The sequence below is a fragment of the Pseudopipra pipra genome, chromosome 15 (assembly GCF_036250125.1).
Source record: "Pseudopipra pipra isolate bDixPip1 chromosome 15, bDixPip1.hap1, whole genome shotgun sequence".
NCBI lineage: Eukaryota > Metazoa > Chordata > Aves > Passeriformes > Pipridae > Pseudopipra > Pseudopipra pipra.
In genome coordinates, this window is record NC_087563.1 from 18430481 (window position 1) to 18448920 (window position 18440).

General features: G+C 43.1%; 1 protein-coding gene across 4 annotated transcripts in view; it reads right to left on the reverse strand.

The window, feature by feature from the left end:
• Positions 1–16329, reverse strand: part of ATP10B (ATPase phospholipid transporting 10B (putative)) — a 48797-nt gene extending 32468 nt beyond the window's left edge. The window contains exons 1-5 of one of the 4 annotated variants that reach the window (XM_064672294.1): positions 16256–16329; positions 14957–15240; positions 13755–13949; positions 1390–1594; positions 655–740 (exon numbers count right to left, since the gene is read on the reverse strand). In XM_064672294.1, coding sequence (XP_064528364.1) covers positions 655–740; positions 1390–1594; positions 13755–13949; positions 14957–15225 — 755 coding nt within the window. In that variant the 5' untranslated portion in view covers positions 15226–15240; positions 16256–16329. Of the gene's footprint in view, positions 1–654; positions 741–1389; positions 1595–11707; positions 13467–13754; positions 13950–14956; positions 15343–16255 lie in introns of those variants that run through there. The other 3 variants (XM_064672296.1, XM_064672293.1, XR_010434592.1) reach the window with 3 other exon arrangements.
• Between the last annotated feature and the right edge of the window lie 2111 nt (positions 16330–18440).

Below are 18440 nucleotides of genomic sequence, written 5' to 3' on the forward strand. Positions count from 1 at the left end.
GCACCTTGGGAAACAGCTGCCCTGTGTTGGAGGGTGAGAGAGTTTTAGGACATGAGCCACGTCCCTACAGTCCACAGAAGGGCTTTAGTCTGCTGAATTTGCTGGTATAGATTTCCTTGTTATGCCTGTGCCAGAATTATTCAATGAAGAAACACTAAAAAAAAGCACATTTTCGCACCAATCTAATACATTGGTTCAATAGGAATTTGCTTGTTTGCTTTTTCTAACTTTCTAATAAGAAGAAAATCCAGATTGCTTGTTAGTTCTTGGACACCTTGTCCCTGGGGCTGTAAAGATGAAGAAACTATAGCCATGAAGCTGGGTACCTTTAAACATTAGGAAGGATTTATATCTAAAATCTAGCCTAGTCTAACCACTAGGTGAAATTTAAATGAGCTTATGTCTAACTTTTGAAGAGAGTTGAAGCCTTGTGAGAACAGCTTGTATGGAACAACCACAAACTCAGTGCCAAGCCTTGGTTCTGCCTCCCCTCAGAAAAGGAGTCCAGTCCATGTTTTATATTGACTTCTTAATCCAGGAATGGGTAATAGTGGCAACCATCAATATCCCCAAAATACTTCCTTCCATCCAGTTCCTCCAAGAGAAATACTGAAGTTCAGATACAAAATGCATTTACTGATGACAAGCACTTACATGTAACCTTGGAACTTATTGAGGTTATTGTTTGGCATCTCACAGGTGATGGTGCTTTGGAAAAATTCGGGTTCAAACAAAGCATTCTGCAAGAGAAAATGCACTGATAGTTAGTGTCAAATACAATGAATACTTGAAAAGTCAGAGACCAAGAGAAGCCTAATTTAGACCCTCAATGCTGGAGCACTTCCCTGGGACAGACAGAGTCAGTGTAGCTCATTCAGCCTGAAGTAAAGCTTCAGAGGGGCTGAGGAAAGACCCAAGATTTTCCTCTCTTGAACTAACAACTGGTTAAATTAAATGAAGAAAACGCTGTGGGAAAAGAGACCAACCCCGCCCCGGCTCCCCCCTCCTGTCAGGGAGTTGCAGAGAGTGAGGAGGTCTCCCCTGAGCCTCCTCCTCTCCAGGCTGAACAGCCCCAGCTCCCTCAGCCTCTCCTCACAGCACTTGTGCTCCAGTCCCTTCCCCAGCCTCGTTGCTCTCCTCTGGACCTGCTCCAGCCCCTCCATGTCCTTCCTGAGCTGAGGGCCCAGAATGGACACAGCACTCCAGGGGTGGCCTCACCAGCGCTGGGGAAGCCACGGCCCCTTGGGCAGAGGGACCACGAGCCTTCCTCCACCCCTGCAGAACCAATGCCCTCGGGAGCAGTGGGTGCAGAGCTAACCCCTCAGCAGCAGAGGCTGTGCAGTGTGCTGGCAGAGCTGTGTCCCAGCCCTGCCCGTTCCCAGCTCTCACCTGCCCGGGCAGGCCCCTCACCACCCGCCGCTGCTTCAGGTTGGTCTCCCCGTCCAGGTTGGCGGTTTCCAGGTGGCAGATCCCGCTCTGGTCGGAGGAGTGGAGCAGCAGGATGTCAGCTGGGATGGTCTCGTTGCACTGCAGCTGCACAAAGTCCCCCACTCTCACGTCCTTCCAGCACCTCTCCACGTAAGCACGTTCCTCCCTGGGGCACAAAAACCCGTCAGGGGAAGGGGGACACAGGGGGGCAGGACCCGAGGGTTGGGGGCTTCAGGAAGAGAAAACAGGGCTTGGGGGCACATTAACTCTTTTTTTTTTTAAAGGACACAGAACAACAGCAAGAAATTAATGAGTCAGACACTTCCATAGTGTCACTTCACCACATGTCACATTCAAACCAAATCTGGGAATTAAATAATGGAACTGAAAAACATCCAACTACAACTGAAGTTCTCTCTCATTCTAGCATTAGCCCTTACAATCTCCACAGCAAAAGTTAGAATGTAGTTTAAACTAATGGAAGTATTTTAAAGTATGTTATTAAAGAAATTCAGACACTTCACCAAAACTTATTAATTTTTTTGACTGTGTGACTACGTCTCAGATACTTTCCAACATCAGCACACAGATCCTGAAAGAAGCAAAGTGATACCTCAGCTACACTTATTTCAGGTCTTTACAGTTTGTAATTCTCAAGAGGGAGCTACAAAGCTTGAGTTTAGTGCACAGGAACAGCTTCAAAAGGTAGAAGACCTGACAAATGACCCTTAGTATTGAGCAAAAAAAAAAATGCAACCAGAGCCCAAGTTTAATGGAAAAGTTAAAGTAAGAAACAAAGAGCTTCTAAATGATTAAAAAAAAAAAAAGAAGAAAAAGAGCCTATGGGGTTCAAGGAAATGAGATTACTATTTCATCAACAGAACAGTGCTCAGAGGTTCAGCAAATAGCAGACTTTTTTTTGGCATTACATTTTCAATAATTAATCCTTCAACTGCTCTTAACCATCTAAGCCAACCAAAAACCGCACAATGAGTTTTAAAATTAGTTAATGGGAAAACTGCTCTGGCAACAATGGCTTGGTTCCTCTAACTCTTTGAGAGGAAATTATTTTTTCAAAATGAATAATTAAATCATCTTATGCCTTGCTCAGTAAGAGGGAAAATGCTCATGATACTTTAGCAGACAGACACTAAAAGGCCTCTTGTAATGAGAGTCTTATTTTCTAAGTTTTTCATCATCCCCATCTATTGCCTGAAGAACCCTGTCGTTCATTTCAGTGTTTGTACCCAGAGAAGGGAGCAGTGATAGAGCAGATAAAGGGTTTGCTCCAGTTCAAAGCACATTTCCAAGCTCTGCTTCAGAGCCAGGCCAAGGGCTGCTTCCTGCTAACCTACTTTCTGCCTTCTGCAGAGCAGAGCCAGCCTGTGCTGCCAGGCAAACCCTCACACTTGGCTGCTGTCCTTCAGAACAACATCAAACACAGCCACCTGCAAAGGTTGTGCAAGCAATTAAATCCTCTGTATTTCCCAGTGGTATCCACTTTTTATTCAAAAAAAGAACCCCTCAACCTAACTTCTTAAATCCCTTTAATGCTGGGAGGTGTTTACTAAATTATGGTGTTGCAGCATTATTTTTTTCCTTCTTACATTAATTCTTCTTTCCTGAATTTTTCATTCTTCTTTCTTATTTTGTCTGACTCTACTTACCTGCACATCCTTTCTCTTTTGCTCAACAACAGACATAAAAGACCACATTGAAGAGTTGTTGTAAGTTAATTTGATGTTGCTACACATTCAAAAAAAATCTAGATCAATTTCTATTTAAAAAGTATTCAAGCAGGTGTATGCTGTGTATTTAATGCTCTGCAAAATAGATACTAAGTTAATATAGCAAGTCAACTAAATAAATATGAATCCTTCCCATGTCAAACACCCTCTGTGTAGGACTTCTAAGTTTGTTTGTTTAAAGCATAAAAGAGAGAGTATAAAATCAGTTCAGAGACAGCAGCTGGCTTGTCCTGCCACGCTGGACATTTGGAAGCCGTGTGCAGTTTGCACACAATGTTTGCTGTGGCTCCTGCAGGACAATCCCCCTCCCTGCACGTCACTCCTGCGCAGGTGGGAGGTTTACAGGACACACTGCTGATTTCCCTGCTCACAAAATGCCACAGAAGGGCCTTGCCCAGCTGGCTCTGTTCCACACCAGCTCAAAGAAACCACTGTGGCTGGAATAATGCACAGAAATCCCAGATTTGGAATATCTTCTCAATAATTCCCTACGAAACACGCATTACACATAAAACTTCAGGGTCCTGCCCATTCACTAATTACAGAGGAGAGGGTGAGTCAGAAAAGCCAAATGATCTCTTTCAGATCAGAGGAAAAGCAGAACTCAGCACAGGGACTGGAGCTCAGGAACTGCCAGAATCCCAGACCTGCTCTCAGGTGAACTGCCTGTCCCTCTCTCCCAAAGAACATTCAGTTTGGCAGAGAAACACATTTTCTGCTCCTGACAGGACCCTTCAGTTGGAGCTGGAAGATTAACAGTTTCCTGCAGTACAAAGGTTTTCTACAACTTTATAGAGAATAACCAGTGGATGAAAGGGAGAAAAACACTTCCTGCTGAGCCTGGTGCCCCCATGGCAGCACTGGCCCACTTGCCTGACAATGTTTTTAGATGAAGCAGATTCCTTCCAGCAATCCCTGGAACTGGGAATGCTGCCCATTTTCTGCTCACTGATTAAAGTTCACAGCACAAGCTCTGGTTGCTGAACAAACAGAGGAGCTTCATAAATCCAAGATGGTCTGATGAGAAACATAGAAAAAGGGCAAATGCATTTAACCAGTAAAATAAATGAGATGTGATGATTTTCAGTAGATGGGAATCTGGAAATCTGATTCTTGCAGCACGTGGCATCAGGGCTGTGGCACATCAGAGACATGAGGTAGAGAGAATTCCTCAGTTCCTTCTCTCCTTTAGCAGCAATTTATCAACTGCACACTCACAAGTGTTCCCCTGCTGTCCTGGGATAATGGGGAGCAGGATGATGCCCAGCAGAGGACAGTGCCAATGAAAAGAGCTTCCCCTGAACAGCCAAAGTGCCAGAACTGCTATTGGACCCATCAAATCTGACCAGAAGACCCAAACTAAATAGACTTTATGAAGTCATTTCTGGGAAAAAGGATCATAAAAACACCCTGCTGCCACTGGAGATCATGGGGAAACTTGAATAAATTATTGACTTTGTGTCAACAATTTGATTTCTCATTCTTGGATTCAATAAAGATAAATCTCAAACAAAAACTGGGTCAAAATGGATGGTGAATGGGAGCAAATAAAAATTACTGTTCTGCTCCCCAGAGGAAATTAAGTAAAAGTAATTTTTCACATGCACTCCACAACATATCTACATGTCCTAGGTTGTCTTAGAGAAAGATCTTCCAAATCTTTATCACCTAAAAGCATTATATCAGCCAATTAGAGTTCAATGAGTCTTATTCCCTTGAATTACTGCAAGCTCCATCTCAGCTCAAAGTAAAGCTTGTTTTCTCTCCCTTTCACTCCCTAAATTGCCACACCTGGAAAAATATATCAGTGTCATCAACAGAGAAACTCCAATGTTCGTATTTCATTGTATATAAATTTGCTAAACTGTTGTATTTGAAAATGGCCTCCTCAAGCATCACCTGCTTTATAAAAAATGCACATATTCTGAGATCTCAGTTCTACACATACAGCAGGGTGAATCACACAGGTTCTTACCCTTCACAGTCTATTTCTGCAAGAAGAAATCTCACACAGTTTTATGCCATCGAAGATGATTCCAGCTTTTATATGTAAAAACCTCACAGAATGTTTTCAAAGACCACTGTCTGTCCAGGACCTCACAGTTTGGAGCTACTGCCACAGAACTTCACAAAACTGACACCAAAGGAGCAGGTTTAGGGCTCGAGGAAGGCACTGGCCCATCCAGGAGCTGACTGTGAGAGCTGTCCCAGGTCAGGGTGCAGCACAACCTGGCTGGTGGCTCCTGGCTGGAGACACTGCTGGAGCACGAGGAGGAACCTCGGTGTTGGCTCATCCCTGGCTTCTGCCACGGAGCCACTGCAGGGCTGGGAAGGTGGTTTGTGACCTGGACATCAGCCCAGCAGCATCAAGGATGTCTTTGGCAGCAGCCAGTGCTGGAACCAGCCCCAGCCTTTCCCACATCCCCAACTCTCCCAGGTTCCCCACCTCGGGTGGGAGGTGTCCTTGCCCATGGCAAGGGGGCTGGGACCAGGTGATCCCTCCCAACCCTCACCATTCTATGATTTGGACACTGTGTTGAGACAGCAATAGCACCTCTGAAAGGTAATGGGAGTGAAATTTTTCTAAATTCTAATAAAATACAAACACTGCCATGGTTTTGGCATTCCAAATTCCTTAATGTTAGTAACAGATCCTATCTTTTATGTGCTAAAGCTGCTATAGTATTGTACCAAGGAAGTTATTCTCTCCATGATAAAAGAAGCCTATGTTCAACTTCAATAATCAATTCAAGTTTATGAGAACTTTAAGTAAGTGCCAGAGCTCTATAAACGTGCTGTGTGTTCATATACAAGGGTTTGGATCTCTTTTAACTTGCCTTTGAAGAAATAAAATAAAATAGGAGTAAAAAGCATGCTGAGAGCACATTTGCTTAGACTTACTGGGTTCATTTTGTAAGTTATAGATCATTGTACTTAAGAAAATCTATTTTGTTTTTAATACTGCCTTGAACAAAATGCTATTGTTACAATTCTTCCTGGCACCAGCAGGAACTAACAGGTAACTCCAAGCTCACTCAGTGTCCTTAGCATGCATTAATCATTAGCATTAGTTTCTAAAGATTCTCATTAACTTATGAAGTTTCTAGGACCCACAGTCTATATCAAATTTTTTGGTGGTCATATCCTTACATGACCATGTAGCTCATGAGGTAATAAGGTAGAAACCTGCTTCTCTCCAGGTTTTAAAGGTATTTTAAAAATCCAGACAGTAGGATGGATCTTAATGCCACGAGGCCACGATTCTGCAGGTCTGAGTCAAACCCACAGGTTTTCATTTATTTCCCCTAATGTTTAGTCATTAACTCCTGCTGCCACTGCTAAACCACTGCACCTTTTCTGGGAAGCAGCTTTAATGTCTTGGCAGGTAATAAATCTTGGAGAAAGCTCTGATAAAGCAATACACAAACCAGTGGCAGCATTAGTAATGGATTTATGGATTTTCCCCCCAGAGAGCAGGATCCTCACTGCAGCAATCACACACTCACCTCCTCCTGCCTCGCTGCTCTTTGGCTTCCAGGTGCTGCTGCCCGGACCAGCTGAGTGTTGGCATTTTCATTTTGCATTTAGTCAGCCCAGGATGTCCCATATTCCTTCACCAAAAAATCAGCACCCTCCTCATAAGATGAATCCAGGTTTTAATTCCTTCACAATTTTGGTAGCACTGGTTTCCAGCAGTGTCCTGGGGACACAACACCCTTGGGTGTGCTCTTGGCTAAGGACACTTTCTCAGCTCAGTGGGAGTTTGAAGAATCCCCTCAGCTTGCACAGAGTGTTTGGGCCTTCACTAAAAGCCACTCTTAATTCATGTATCCAGAGCTAAACTAAGTGCAGAATTTCCACAGTAGCTGAAGTACACACAAAAATCCCAGGGATGACAGAGCAGAGGATGCCCAGTGCAGTGCCAGGCCCTCGTGGGGAACAGCCCAGTCATGGTGACACTGGGCAGGGGGACAGTGGCTCTGGGGCTGTCCTGGGAATGCACCTACTGAGGAGTCCTTCAGCCCCCAGAGACTGAGATCCCTGCACTGTTCAGAGGAGGCACCACTGAGGTGCAGCCTTGATATTTCTGTATCTGTGCCCAAGAAAATTCATTGCAATTTTGCCCCAGGGAACGTGGTGAGATTTCAAGTGGGACAGAGGCTTTAGGTTTCTTGGTGTATAAAATGAACACACTACAGCCTCCAGCAGGCTCCTAGTCTTTAAAGTTATGCTTTGCTAGAAAACAAAAATGATAAAGCTAAAAGAAAAGGCTCTTTAACAAGTGCAAACTCAGAGCTGCTGAACAAGACTTTAATTTAAAGTTTTGGCAAGAAATCTTTTTGCTCACTGTGCCCTTGGCAGGATGGTATTTTCCTCTCCTCCTGCTTTCTACTTTACAAACCCTCAGGTTCACCCTGGGCAGAGTGAGCTGCATATGTTTCCAGGGTCCAGAGAGAAATAAATTTTCTTTTCTTTTTTTTTTTTTTTTTTCTTTCTTTCTTTGCTTCTTTCCTTCTTTCTTCTGAGATTTGACAGTAGGTTAATTCCTGTTTTCAGGCCTGTTCCTTGCCCTTCTCTGCTGTCTTCCAGAAGCCTCTGTTGGTCCCTGCATCCCTGGCCAGCCCCAGTCACTCTCCCAGCTCCATGGGGAGCATCCCGGGGGAGGTTCAGTCTCTCCTCCCTTCCCAAAGCCCAGCTGACCAGAGCTCTGAGGGAGGTTCAAACAGAACCTTTGCCTTTGCTGCCCAGCTTCCCTAAGGAAACATAAAGTATAGGATATGTCCAGAAGCCTGTAGGAAGGCAGAGCTCCATTGCAGTCATGGAGAAAATTACAATACAGAATTACAATACTCCAATTGACTGAAATATTTTAACTCTCTTTCAAAACAGGGAGTTCAGCTTAAGCCACTTGCAGCTTTTCAGCTGTTGGCAGTTCTGGTTTTGTGCAACACAGTAATGAGTTCTTTGTTTTTATCTTCTTTCCACATCACTCTGTAGGACTAACCCAGAGTTAGTGCTGATGCAAAAATCTTTAAATGTTCTAAAACCTCACACTAAGCAGACAAAGAGTTCCAGTGAAGGGCAGCCTGAATTTTTTGTATCACAGACATCAATGGACCTACAGAGGAAGAGGAGATTGATCCTTGCAAGAACTACTTGAAAACCACAGGCCCTGGAAGCATCACAGAGGAACTTTCTATTGAAAAAGTAATCAGGTTATCTCATTTAGGATGCCTGTTGACTTATCTGCTTATCCAGCAGCTCCACAGGGTGATTCAAAGCATATAAACTAACTAGGCTTCCCTAAGTCACTGACTCAGATATCTGAGTTTAGGTGCTTCAAATTAAGCAATGTGAACAGCTTAAATGAAGGGAATGTTTTTGTGGCTGCTGCTGTGCCATCAGAACTGTGCGATCCTTGCATTGGTATCTTAGTGTCTATTGAAACACTGAGAAAAAATGAGGTTAATTCTTCAAGAAATGTGAATTTTGATGTAAAAACCTGTCTGGATGCTATGGAGTATTTGCAGACCTCTATAGAATCTGAGGGGTGTATCACATCCAAGCTATGTATTTGAACATTATGGAACTTCAAGAAAATTAAATAACAGCTTTTAGCAACTGTTATTCCCTGCCATTCCCTCTCAGGGCTGTGCCTCCCATTCACTGGCAGCCCCTGTTAGTAAGTGAGTGACAACTGGAGAGAGTTCAGAGAGAAGGAACCACAGCAGGGCTGGGGGGACTGACTGACAGGAAAGATGAAAGGAACAATCTCTGTGCAGGTCTTGACTGAAAGGTGTCTGGGTGCAGCAGAATGAACTTGATAGAAATCACACATACTTGAAGATTATAATTAACTGGTATGGATGGAGAATATCTAATTAGGGTTGTATGAAATCAGGTGACTTAAGAAATTTAAATGCAATGAAAGAGGGATAATAAAGCATAGTATCACAGGAAATGCTTTGACAATCACATTTTGTAGTAATTGCAGCCCCCCCTTGCTTGCAAAATTTAAAAGCAAACAAATTATATTTTAAAGAACACCAGGAAAAATGAGGCATTTAAACATAGGTCTGTACCATCTGCAATTCAGTTTTTTGTCCTCTTCTTTTGGTGCTCTGTGATTTGTTCTGACAGCACAAGTTTGTCTACAGTTGGGATGATTCCAAAAGCTTTGGTTCTGAAATTACAATCTCCAAAACGAAACATTAGATCTAAGTTATTGCATCTCCCCAAAATACTTTAAGGAATGTTTAATTGAGAAAACAGGAGACAATTAACAGGCATTAAACACACTACTGGAAGAGTCTTTTCTTTCATTAGATCAGCAGCCTGGGTTTCCCATTCCAGCTGATCTCTGGGAAAACAAAATTGGAAGAAGGATGTTTACAGGCCAGCCTATTTAATTTCAATTTCCCTTGCTCTGTGTTAAAAGAAGACAAGTTACTGCATTTCCTTTTGTCTTCAAGAAAGTTTTGGAGAACAGTCAGCATTTGGGAAATGTTGGTCTGTCTTTGTATTTCCTTTGGAGCAGGAGCCAGAGTTCTTGTTATTGAAATCTGAAATAAAGCCCATATGCCCTCCAAGACTACCCCTTAAAATCTAAGTAATCCCTCATCTTAGGATGAAAGATCAGTTGCTCTATTAAGAAAAACTTTTTGCTGCCACAAGATTAACAAAATGTGCAGGGTCCCAAAAAGACTCTCACCTGTGTTAAAAAAATCACCTCCAGCAGATGATTCAGAAGGAAGAAAAGTAGAAGACATCACGCTCTTCCATGACTTTGCAGCCAGCAAGAAGAACAAGAAATATCAGCTTCCCAAAGCACTGGAGAAGCCTGATTAAAATTATTCATGATATAATAAGCTGTGGTGACTGATCTGATGGCAACTGTAGTTACCCACGTTCTTTTCAGACAGGATGAATCCTACAGTCTGAACTCTTCTCATCTTCCTTTCCCTTACATCACCTTTTCAGGCCATAAAACTTGGGTGACAGACAAGATTCTAGGCAGGATTTATTAGTAGATCAACATCTTTTTTATGGCATGGGAAACCCAATTTTAAGGCAGGCCCATATCACGTTTCTGCATAACCAAGTACTCACGGCTGGGAGTTGAACCTGGGTTTGAACATGTGTGTAATTCCAGGAGGGACATTTTTCCCTTGTACAGAGCAAGTTTTACTGTATTCCCTGCTTCTCATGTTCCCATGGTAAAAGGCTTTCAGATCTAAATTAAACATGGTTGCTGTCTGTATAGAGGAAACAACTAAGATTCCTCTGTGGATTCACTCAGTAGCACCCACTGCTACACCTTTCCCTCATCCTGGTTTTAACAAGTGTTAACAAATAATCCATTGCCTCATGGGCTAATGCAACACTGAAAACATTCAGACAGCCAACTAGATTGTTGTCTCCAAGACAGGCAGAGGAGGCAGCTTTGCCTCCCTACCCCAAGAGCTCCAATTACTGACACTCTCCTCTGTGGGAGAGGAGGAATCTTAAATGAACATTATTTAGGAACTTGTCAAGTGCCTTCTCTGGTGGACAAGTTGGCAAAGAGAGCAGTGCAATTTTGTTTCTGACAAATCATTATCTATATTTGGGGATAAGTCTAGCCTCTAAACAAGCAAATCCATTGTTTTCCTGTTTAACCAGCAGGATATAAAAATAAAAACCTGACAAACATGCAAGAGAAACAAAGAGAAATGACAGCCCCATGTGATAAAAGCCAAAGTTCTGCAAGATCCTGCCTGTGAAAGTGCACATTATGTAAAGCACTGCTGATTAATTGGAGGGCTGACAGGTACATCCACAGAGATGGAAAGTTTTGCACTCCTGACTGCCAGATGTGATATTTTAACAGGGAGAAGGCATTTGCTACTTTGCTGAGAGAACAGTTTTGATACAATAAAACATAATTTTCAAATCTAGGAAAGTCCTGAGAGCAAGAAGTCAGGAAGCATTTTAAGTGAGCACAGACTAACACGCAGTTAATTCATTTAGGGATGACTAAACACAGGCACATGTCACTATCTCCTGTTTCTAGACTGCATTTTTACAGTTTCATTTTGAAAGCTCCAGAGTAGAGTACAACATTAAATGGGTTTCAAAGGGCCAAGACTTTAAGAGGTTTCTTGGCATCTAAGAATGCAAACAAGTCCCATGACAGATCTTGTTCTGTGCCCCTTTACACAGAGAGAATTAAACCCTCCTGAAAATTTCTTAGAAAAGCAGTTGCTTGTAGCTCCTCAAGCCCCTATTTCCAGTGCTCTCCACATCCAAGAGGCCCACAGCCACACCAATATCATGAAACTCAAACTGATCTTCCCAGTCTAAAAGTGCTTTAAAAAAAAAAAATCAAATACCAGGTGGGAAATAGTGGCTTTGAATTTTCCCCATTTCCCTTAATCACTGGGATTTCCCAGCAGCTGGAAATGTATTATTTTTTTTCAGCAAAAAGCCTCACCATTGATAAAAGATCTCAAACCCCACGGTTTTAGTAACAAAAGCTGCCCAAAGCTCACCTGCTGTAGATGTAACACCCCATGTGATTGATCTCCTTGTCTAACTTGTACCTCCTGAAGTCCTCCCAAGCATCTTTGATGGCTGTGATGGTCATGATGACACAGATGGGGATCAGAGACACCTCTGGCTGGAAGGCATTCACCACTGGCACAAAGTTCAGCAGGGCAATGAACACGAAGTAGACGTTGGCGAAGCGGTGGAACTGCTCGTAGATGTTTTTGGGGAGGAAGGTCAGGATGGTGTATTTTGTGGTCTTGATTTTATTGGAGCCGTAGTGTCTGTTTGGATTTTCCTTCCACTTCTGACTTCCAAAGGGCAAATTGGAGACGATCACTCGTTTGTTTTCATTTTTCTTCTTTCTTTTCTTTCCTTTTCCTCTCTTCTCCAGCTCCTCGTTTTGGATTTCAGTGTCTGGGGAACCACAGCGACAGCAGCTTTCCTTGAAGAAATGTTTCTTCCACACCATTCTAGAGAAGCAGCCTGGAACAATTCTCCTTGACATCTTGTTTTTCTCTCAAAAAGTAGCTTCAAAGTGAAAACCAACCAAGTCAGAAGAGTTCAATAATCCAGATGAACTCCCGAGTGGTGGAGGAAGAGCTGAGGTGTCCGAAGCCCAGAGCTGCCTCTCCTTCTGCCCCAGCCTCCAGCTCCCCAGGGCCAGGGCTCAGCCTGACTCAGCTGCAGGTCTCAGAGCCTGCTGGGGCTGCGCCTCGCCGGGACAGGAGCATCTGGAATGTTGGGTTATTCCTGTTGGCTCAGACCATTCCCTGGCACTGCCTCTGCTCACAGGGTGCCTCTGCTCCGCCCCAGAGCAGGGACAGAGCTCAGAACACTCCCAGGATTTCCACAGGTCACTCCAGGAGTTCCAGGATCACTTTATGGCCCTGGGAGTTGCCAGGAAGCTCAAAGGTGATGGCTGAGCTGCACGTCCCAGATGTCAATATGAGATTGCTCCAAGTTCAGTTCAGACACTATTTCTCTTTTACTTCCTCTATCTACTCCTTGTTTTCATGATCATAACATGGATCATAACATGGATTATTGAACAACAACTCCCACCCCCCAAACCCAGCAAACCTCTGATTTGGCAGTTTTGGGGATGACACACAGACACAGGCAAGTGAAGGGCAGTGTACCTGCACTGCCCCTCAGACCAACCCTTCTCCTCTGATAGACCCAAAACCTCCTCTCTTACCCAGTCACTCCTTCCAGTCTCTCTTTTCTTCTCCCCCTTTGGTCCTCATGCCTCTGGCACATGAATACATAATTTCCAGGAGAGCTAATGACAGGTATGCAAAGCACAGTCATTTTTTCTCTGTAGTCTGGTCTTAAGGGGAGGTGAAAAAAGGAAGAGACGTAAATATTTAAACTTCTTCTAAATGAAAACTCTTATCTACTGCATTATACAGTGATAAGCTGAGCAGTCTCAAGTCAAGTTGGTGCTTGGACAAGAAACTCTGATGAAACGGAAATGTTGCAATAACAATCACACATGAAAGTATTTCTTCCTTCTGAGTCACTGCTGAGCAAACAGCTCCCTGCAGGTGTTGTACCATCCCAAAGCCAGGCCTCTATTGATCCCTCTGCTTACTGGAAGCCCTAGAAATTGTTTTTCAGTTCCTGATCGTGATTCACCTTGAATGTTGCTGCTCACTAATTCTTTATTAAGAGGTTCAGTGTGAAACATCTTACATGTTTTTAAACAGCCCCAGTTATCCTTTCCAGACTTGGATAAGTTTCATTTTTCCTCCAGATCCTTCTGCTCCCTGGAGAGGATGTTGTGTGGGTTGGCAAGCTGGTTTGAAAACTTGGAATGGAAACCTGTATATCAGCACACACTGCTGGGACATGGAACAAAGCTCCAGTGATACTGAGATGATTTCAGTGAGATAAGTAAGGCATTTTCAAGGTAGAAAAAATTCTTTTCTAAGAGCTTTTCCAATTTTACAGTGCTCCAAAGGGTCAATGAGGGAATTACTGCACAACCAGATGAACAGTTTCCACCCCAACAAACACAAGGGAAAATAACTGGGTTCGTTTACTTACTTGTCATATACCCTGGTTTTACAGGAGTTTATTGTCTTGTCATTCTGGTGTTTTCTGTAGTCCTCAACAGCATCCTTAATCATGCTGGGAAGCAGCACCACAACCAGAGGCAGCAGAGTGACCCCCCTGTGGAAGATTTCCACTCGTGGGAACCAGCTCAGAACCACCAGAAAGAAGAAGCAAAGATTGCCCAGCCTGAAAAGGGAGAAAATAAATTAAAAGTAGTCAGAAATGAGAATGTGTCTTTTCCTTAACGAACAACACCCATTTTGTGTCAAAGGAACATTAATCATTCCACTCCTATGCCTTCCTTTTCCTTTCTCCAGAATGGATTAATCAGTTGCTTAACCAAGATGATAATTATTTCTTCAGAGGAGCCTGTGAGATACATTTTCATACTATTATAGCTAACTCCATTTCCCCACATCTTACAAACACTATCTACCAGGAGCTCCAAGGTCTTTAATGACCCCTCACTGCCTCAGTCTTGAAAATAAGCACAAAATCAAACAGAAGCCAAAGAAACCTTAAAAACCCAAACCAATTAATGAAATGTCCTGTCAGGAATCCTTGAAGGATTCCACGAGTGGAAGGTCAAATTATGAATGTGTAAATCTAATATACAGAATGAAAATTTCAAGGCTAGAGATAAATATACAATTTTCATTTCTCTTTATCATAATGATATTTCCCTGGGCATCTTTTTGACATGATTAATTCTGCTGAGGGGGTACATAATTTGAAATGAGCACTTGGACAGAAAGCTGACCTGCACCTGCACATACATTTATACTGTTTATGGGCTGGTAGAGAGTCACTTCATGACATTAAAAAGATATCAAAACTGAGCTGCTGAAATCCACAATATTTTCTCAACACATCCAATGAATCTTTTCTGTGTTCTTAAAAATCAAGAGTTTATGAAACCAGAGGGATTTTTAAATAAAAACTTGAAATTTTTACAAAGAAAACTGTTCCAGCATTCAAACAAGACAGCTGGTCCCAGCAGTGTCAGACACTGCCAGTGTTTACTTGCTTTAATCCTCCATTTCAGTGTGAACTGAGTGACATTTGCTTACAAATAATCACCACCTAAGTGTTAGTCCTGTGGCCACTACACATGGCCCTTCTCCACTGCTCTCAAATATCACTGTTTCAGAGAGACTCCTGGAATCTCATGGATCACTGAACGATTTTTTTACCTGTGAAACTGTTCAAAAAGATTTTGGGGCACAAAAGTGAACCACGTGTATTTTGTGGTCTGTATCCCATTTCCAGAATAAAAGGTAGAAGATTGTTTCCAGTCTTTCCACTGTCTCCCACTGCCAGGAAAGACGACCCTCCATTTGTTCAGGCTGAGTTTTGGGCTGTCTCTGCCAGGAAGCAGCAGTGGGGTGGGTTCTGATGGAGCCTGGGATGGAGCTCCCAGACGCTGCCAACGATACCAAGCTGAGTCCACAGAGAAAGCCATTGCCAGGGCGTCAGGCTGCAAGACAAAGGCATGACAAGCACTGACAAACAGTCCCACTCTGGAGGAAACTCACTTGGTGTCTGTGAGCAGAGGTTTAACACCACAAACAATCCTCCTGCTCCCTGCATTGCATGTTCAGCTTCCGAGCTCAGAGAATGCACAAATAAAAGATACAACAAAATCTTCAATATGGAAAAATCTGTTTCTATCTCTGGGGGGAAAAATAATCCAAAATCTATTTTCCATGTGTTATAACACCAAACTAACGTGGACAAAGCCAATTTATCAGAGGGGAACAATGGCTTTTCCATCACGAACTCTCTATCATTTTTCTCAGTCATACAGTGCCACCAAATTTACTCAGGCATTTTTCTTCAAACGTCTGACTTTCATACAATACCCTTTCCTGTTCATTCTTACTTAAAAAGGGACTGGTTCAGGTGTTGAATGTTAATAGCTCAGACAATAAAGAACTGCAGCATCATCCTACTTTCATTTACACTCACGTAACAGTTTTCCAGAGTCTCCAAAGGAACCTGGTTTGAATGGAAAATGCCAGAGTTCAGTGCAGCCCAACAGCAGCTCAGCACCTGTCACACCTGGAAACCAAGGGGGACAAAAAGAACCCTCTGTGTCCTTAAAGCCACAAAAGCTAATAAGTGGGAGGCAGCCTGGAGGAATTATTCAGGTGAGTCACAAGAGGAATGGCCAGGACCATTCCCCTCTGCTGCTGTACAGTCACAAACTGCTGCTGCCTCATCGGCCAGTCTGCTGGGAAGTTTCTGCTTCCAGAACCTCTTTGCCCTCTTTCTTTCCATTCCATTCCTGAGGGATGGACTGTGGGCAGTATCCAACAGGGCAGACACAGTTTTCCCATTTGGTTTTCTAGGGAGAAAACATCAGTGCAATCCAGCCTAGGATAAGTCCTCTCCCTCCTTGAGTAGATGCCCCTCAAAGTTTCCACACCCACAGAGATATATTATTATTCATTATATAAAATTCATTATATAAAATTATAATGGACCATTACCTATTTTATTCTTCCTTTTAGGAAAAGTGCTCCTTCCCACAGTCCCAATTTTTGTCACTTTTCTAACTGTCCAGGGGAGGGCAGAAAGTTAAACATGTCTTGGTGTCTCAATTCCTGAACTCCTGCATTTGGGATAAACAAGATAAGCAACATACAAGTGATTAAACTATAATCTATTTATAGCAAAGGTAAGTTGGCCACACAAAAAAATGTCAGCTACACACCCAGATGTGCTGAGATGTGAGAGGGGAAATGTGTGAGCTGGTGTTAGCACAGGAGGCCAGATGAGCACTCACATTATTTCACAAGCTTCAGCAAAATCTCTGGAAAGTGAGGCAATAAAGAAAGCATGAAAACCTTTGCACCTCTCCCACAAAACTATGGAAGAAAGTATGTCCCAGAAAGTTTTCAAGATTTCTGATGTTTGGTGAAAGAGTGAACTGAACAATACCCTGCAAATTAAAATGGTACCATTCACAAAGTTGTCAGGCAGCTCTTGAAAAGTCACAACTTCTTAGCAACAAAAGGAGGACTGACATATCCCTTCTGGAGAACCTGGGGTGCCCTTTGGTATCTGGTATCATCAGGCAATTCAGTGGAACAATGTCATTAAACAATTTTTTCTTTGCCATGTACATATGGATTAAAACATCCATCTTGTATTTGCCAAAAAGAGTGCATGATGCTGTTCCTGGAAGGGACATATTTTGCCTGACACTTTTGTAGTGGCACTCTGGCAAAGCTCCTGTTGGTGACAAGCCATCCCCTGCCCTGTCTCTGGGGGGATTTTGCACGTGCAGTGAACACAGCAGGGATGGATCCACTGCAATCAGAGCTGTTAACTCCACCTTCTAAAACCAAAGGCCACCACTTGTGTTTGGAAAGTCTCTTTTATTTCCTTCTTCCTGCAGTTAATCAATGAATGGAACTGCCCCCATTGATAAGACTGGAGCTCTGTGTCTGCCCTGACCATCTGGGAAATGTGTGCAGGTGCTTTACCTGCACCCTGATAACCCTTCACAGGCAGCCCTTGCCTGTGTCCATAACAGCCAGCCCTTTCCAAGTGTGGACTCCAATGTGTTCAGATGGTTCTGCTCATCCCAGATAAACCACCTCATACTCCTCTGGCTCCAGCCTTCTCAGGCAGGCTTATGCCTATTTTAAAATTATTTTATATATGTCATACTATACTGGGAACTTGGCATCTTATACAAGTTGTGAACTTTCTTGTTAAGAGATTTAACAAGTAAGAAATCAGAGGGAAGTTTGCATGCAGTTGCTAGAATTTGGCATTTTTATCCCCAAATGCTTTGAGTTTATCTTCCATTTGCAAGTATTGCAATTGTAAGCCAGCAAAAGTATTTGGGAAATACTTTTTGAAAAAGGGATGTTGCAACAGACCACTGATGGTAGGAGTTTTCCTCTTGCATCCCTGTGTTGATCTTGCAAAGAGCCTTTCTCAATTTTTCATTGTGTGATTGGCATCCTCCCTCGGGGTGTTTTATCTCCTCTAATCCTAAAGGAAACTTTCCCCTTCTGTGGCAGAAGCAGAACTGCACTGGAGAGCTGTGCTGGTGCTGTCAGCAAGGAAGGATTGGTTCTGACACAAACTTCAGGAATATTCAGGTGCTCTCTCTCTTCTGAAGACTCTTGTACACAAAAAGGTATTGCTGACCAGAAGAGAAAGCTCATCAGAAGGCAGCAGTAAGAAAACAATTTTCTCTCTTTTGAAGTTGCCTCATTCCTGCCAAACATCAGGCTCAGATCTCTGCATCCCACACCTGAGAGGCTGGAGAGAGGAATCCTGTCCCTCCTGTGTGTGCACAGAGGTTTTTACACAGTCGTGCCTCCTGTGCTGTTCATCAAAGGGCACGATGGATCCACATCAAAAGAAAGCCAATCCTGCTCACAGGCACATGGGAAAACAGCTGCAGAAGGCAGCAACACAAAGCAGCCACTTCCAGAGCTATCAAAGAAAGGCAAGGTCTGTGTCTCATTTTCAAAAGCTGGTTGGGTATTTCTGAACTTCAGGGCAAAATTTCAGACAGGGTGGAGCTTATTTTTGCAAATCAGGACTGTGAGAACAGAATCAGCACTAAGATGCATATATGTGCATCATCAGGAACCACAACTAAGAAAAGCTGATATTTTCACTTCTACATCTTCACTTCTAAGGCAAGAAGAC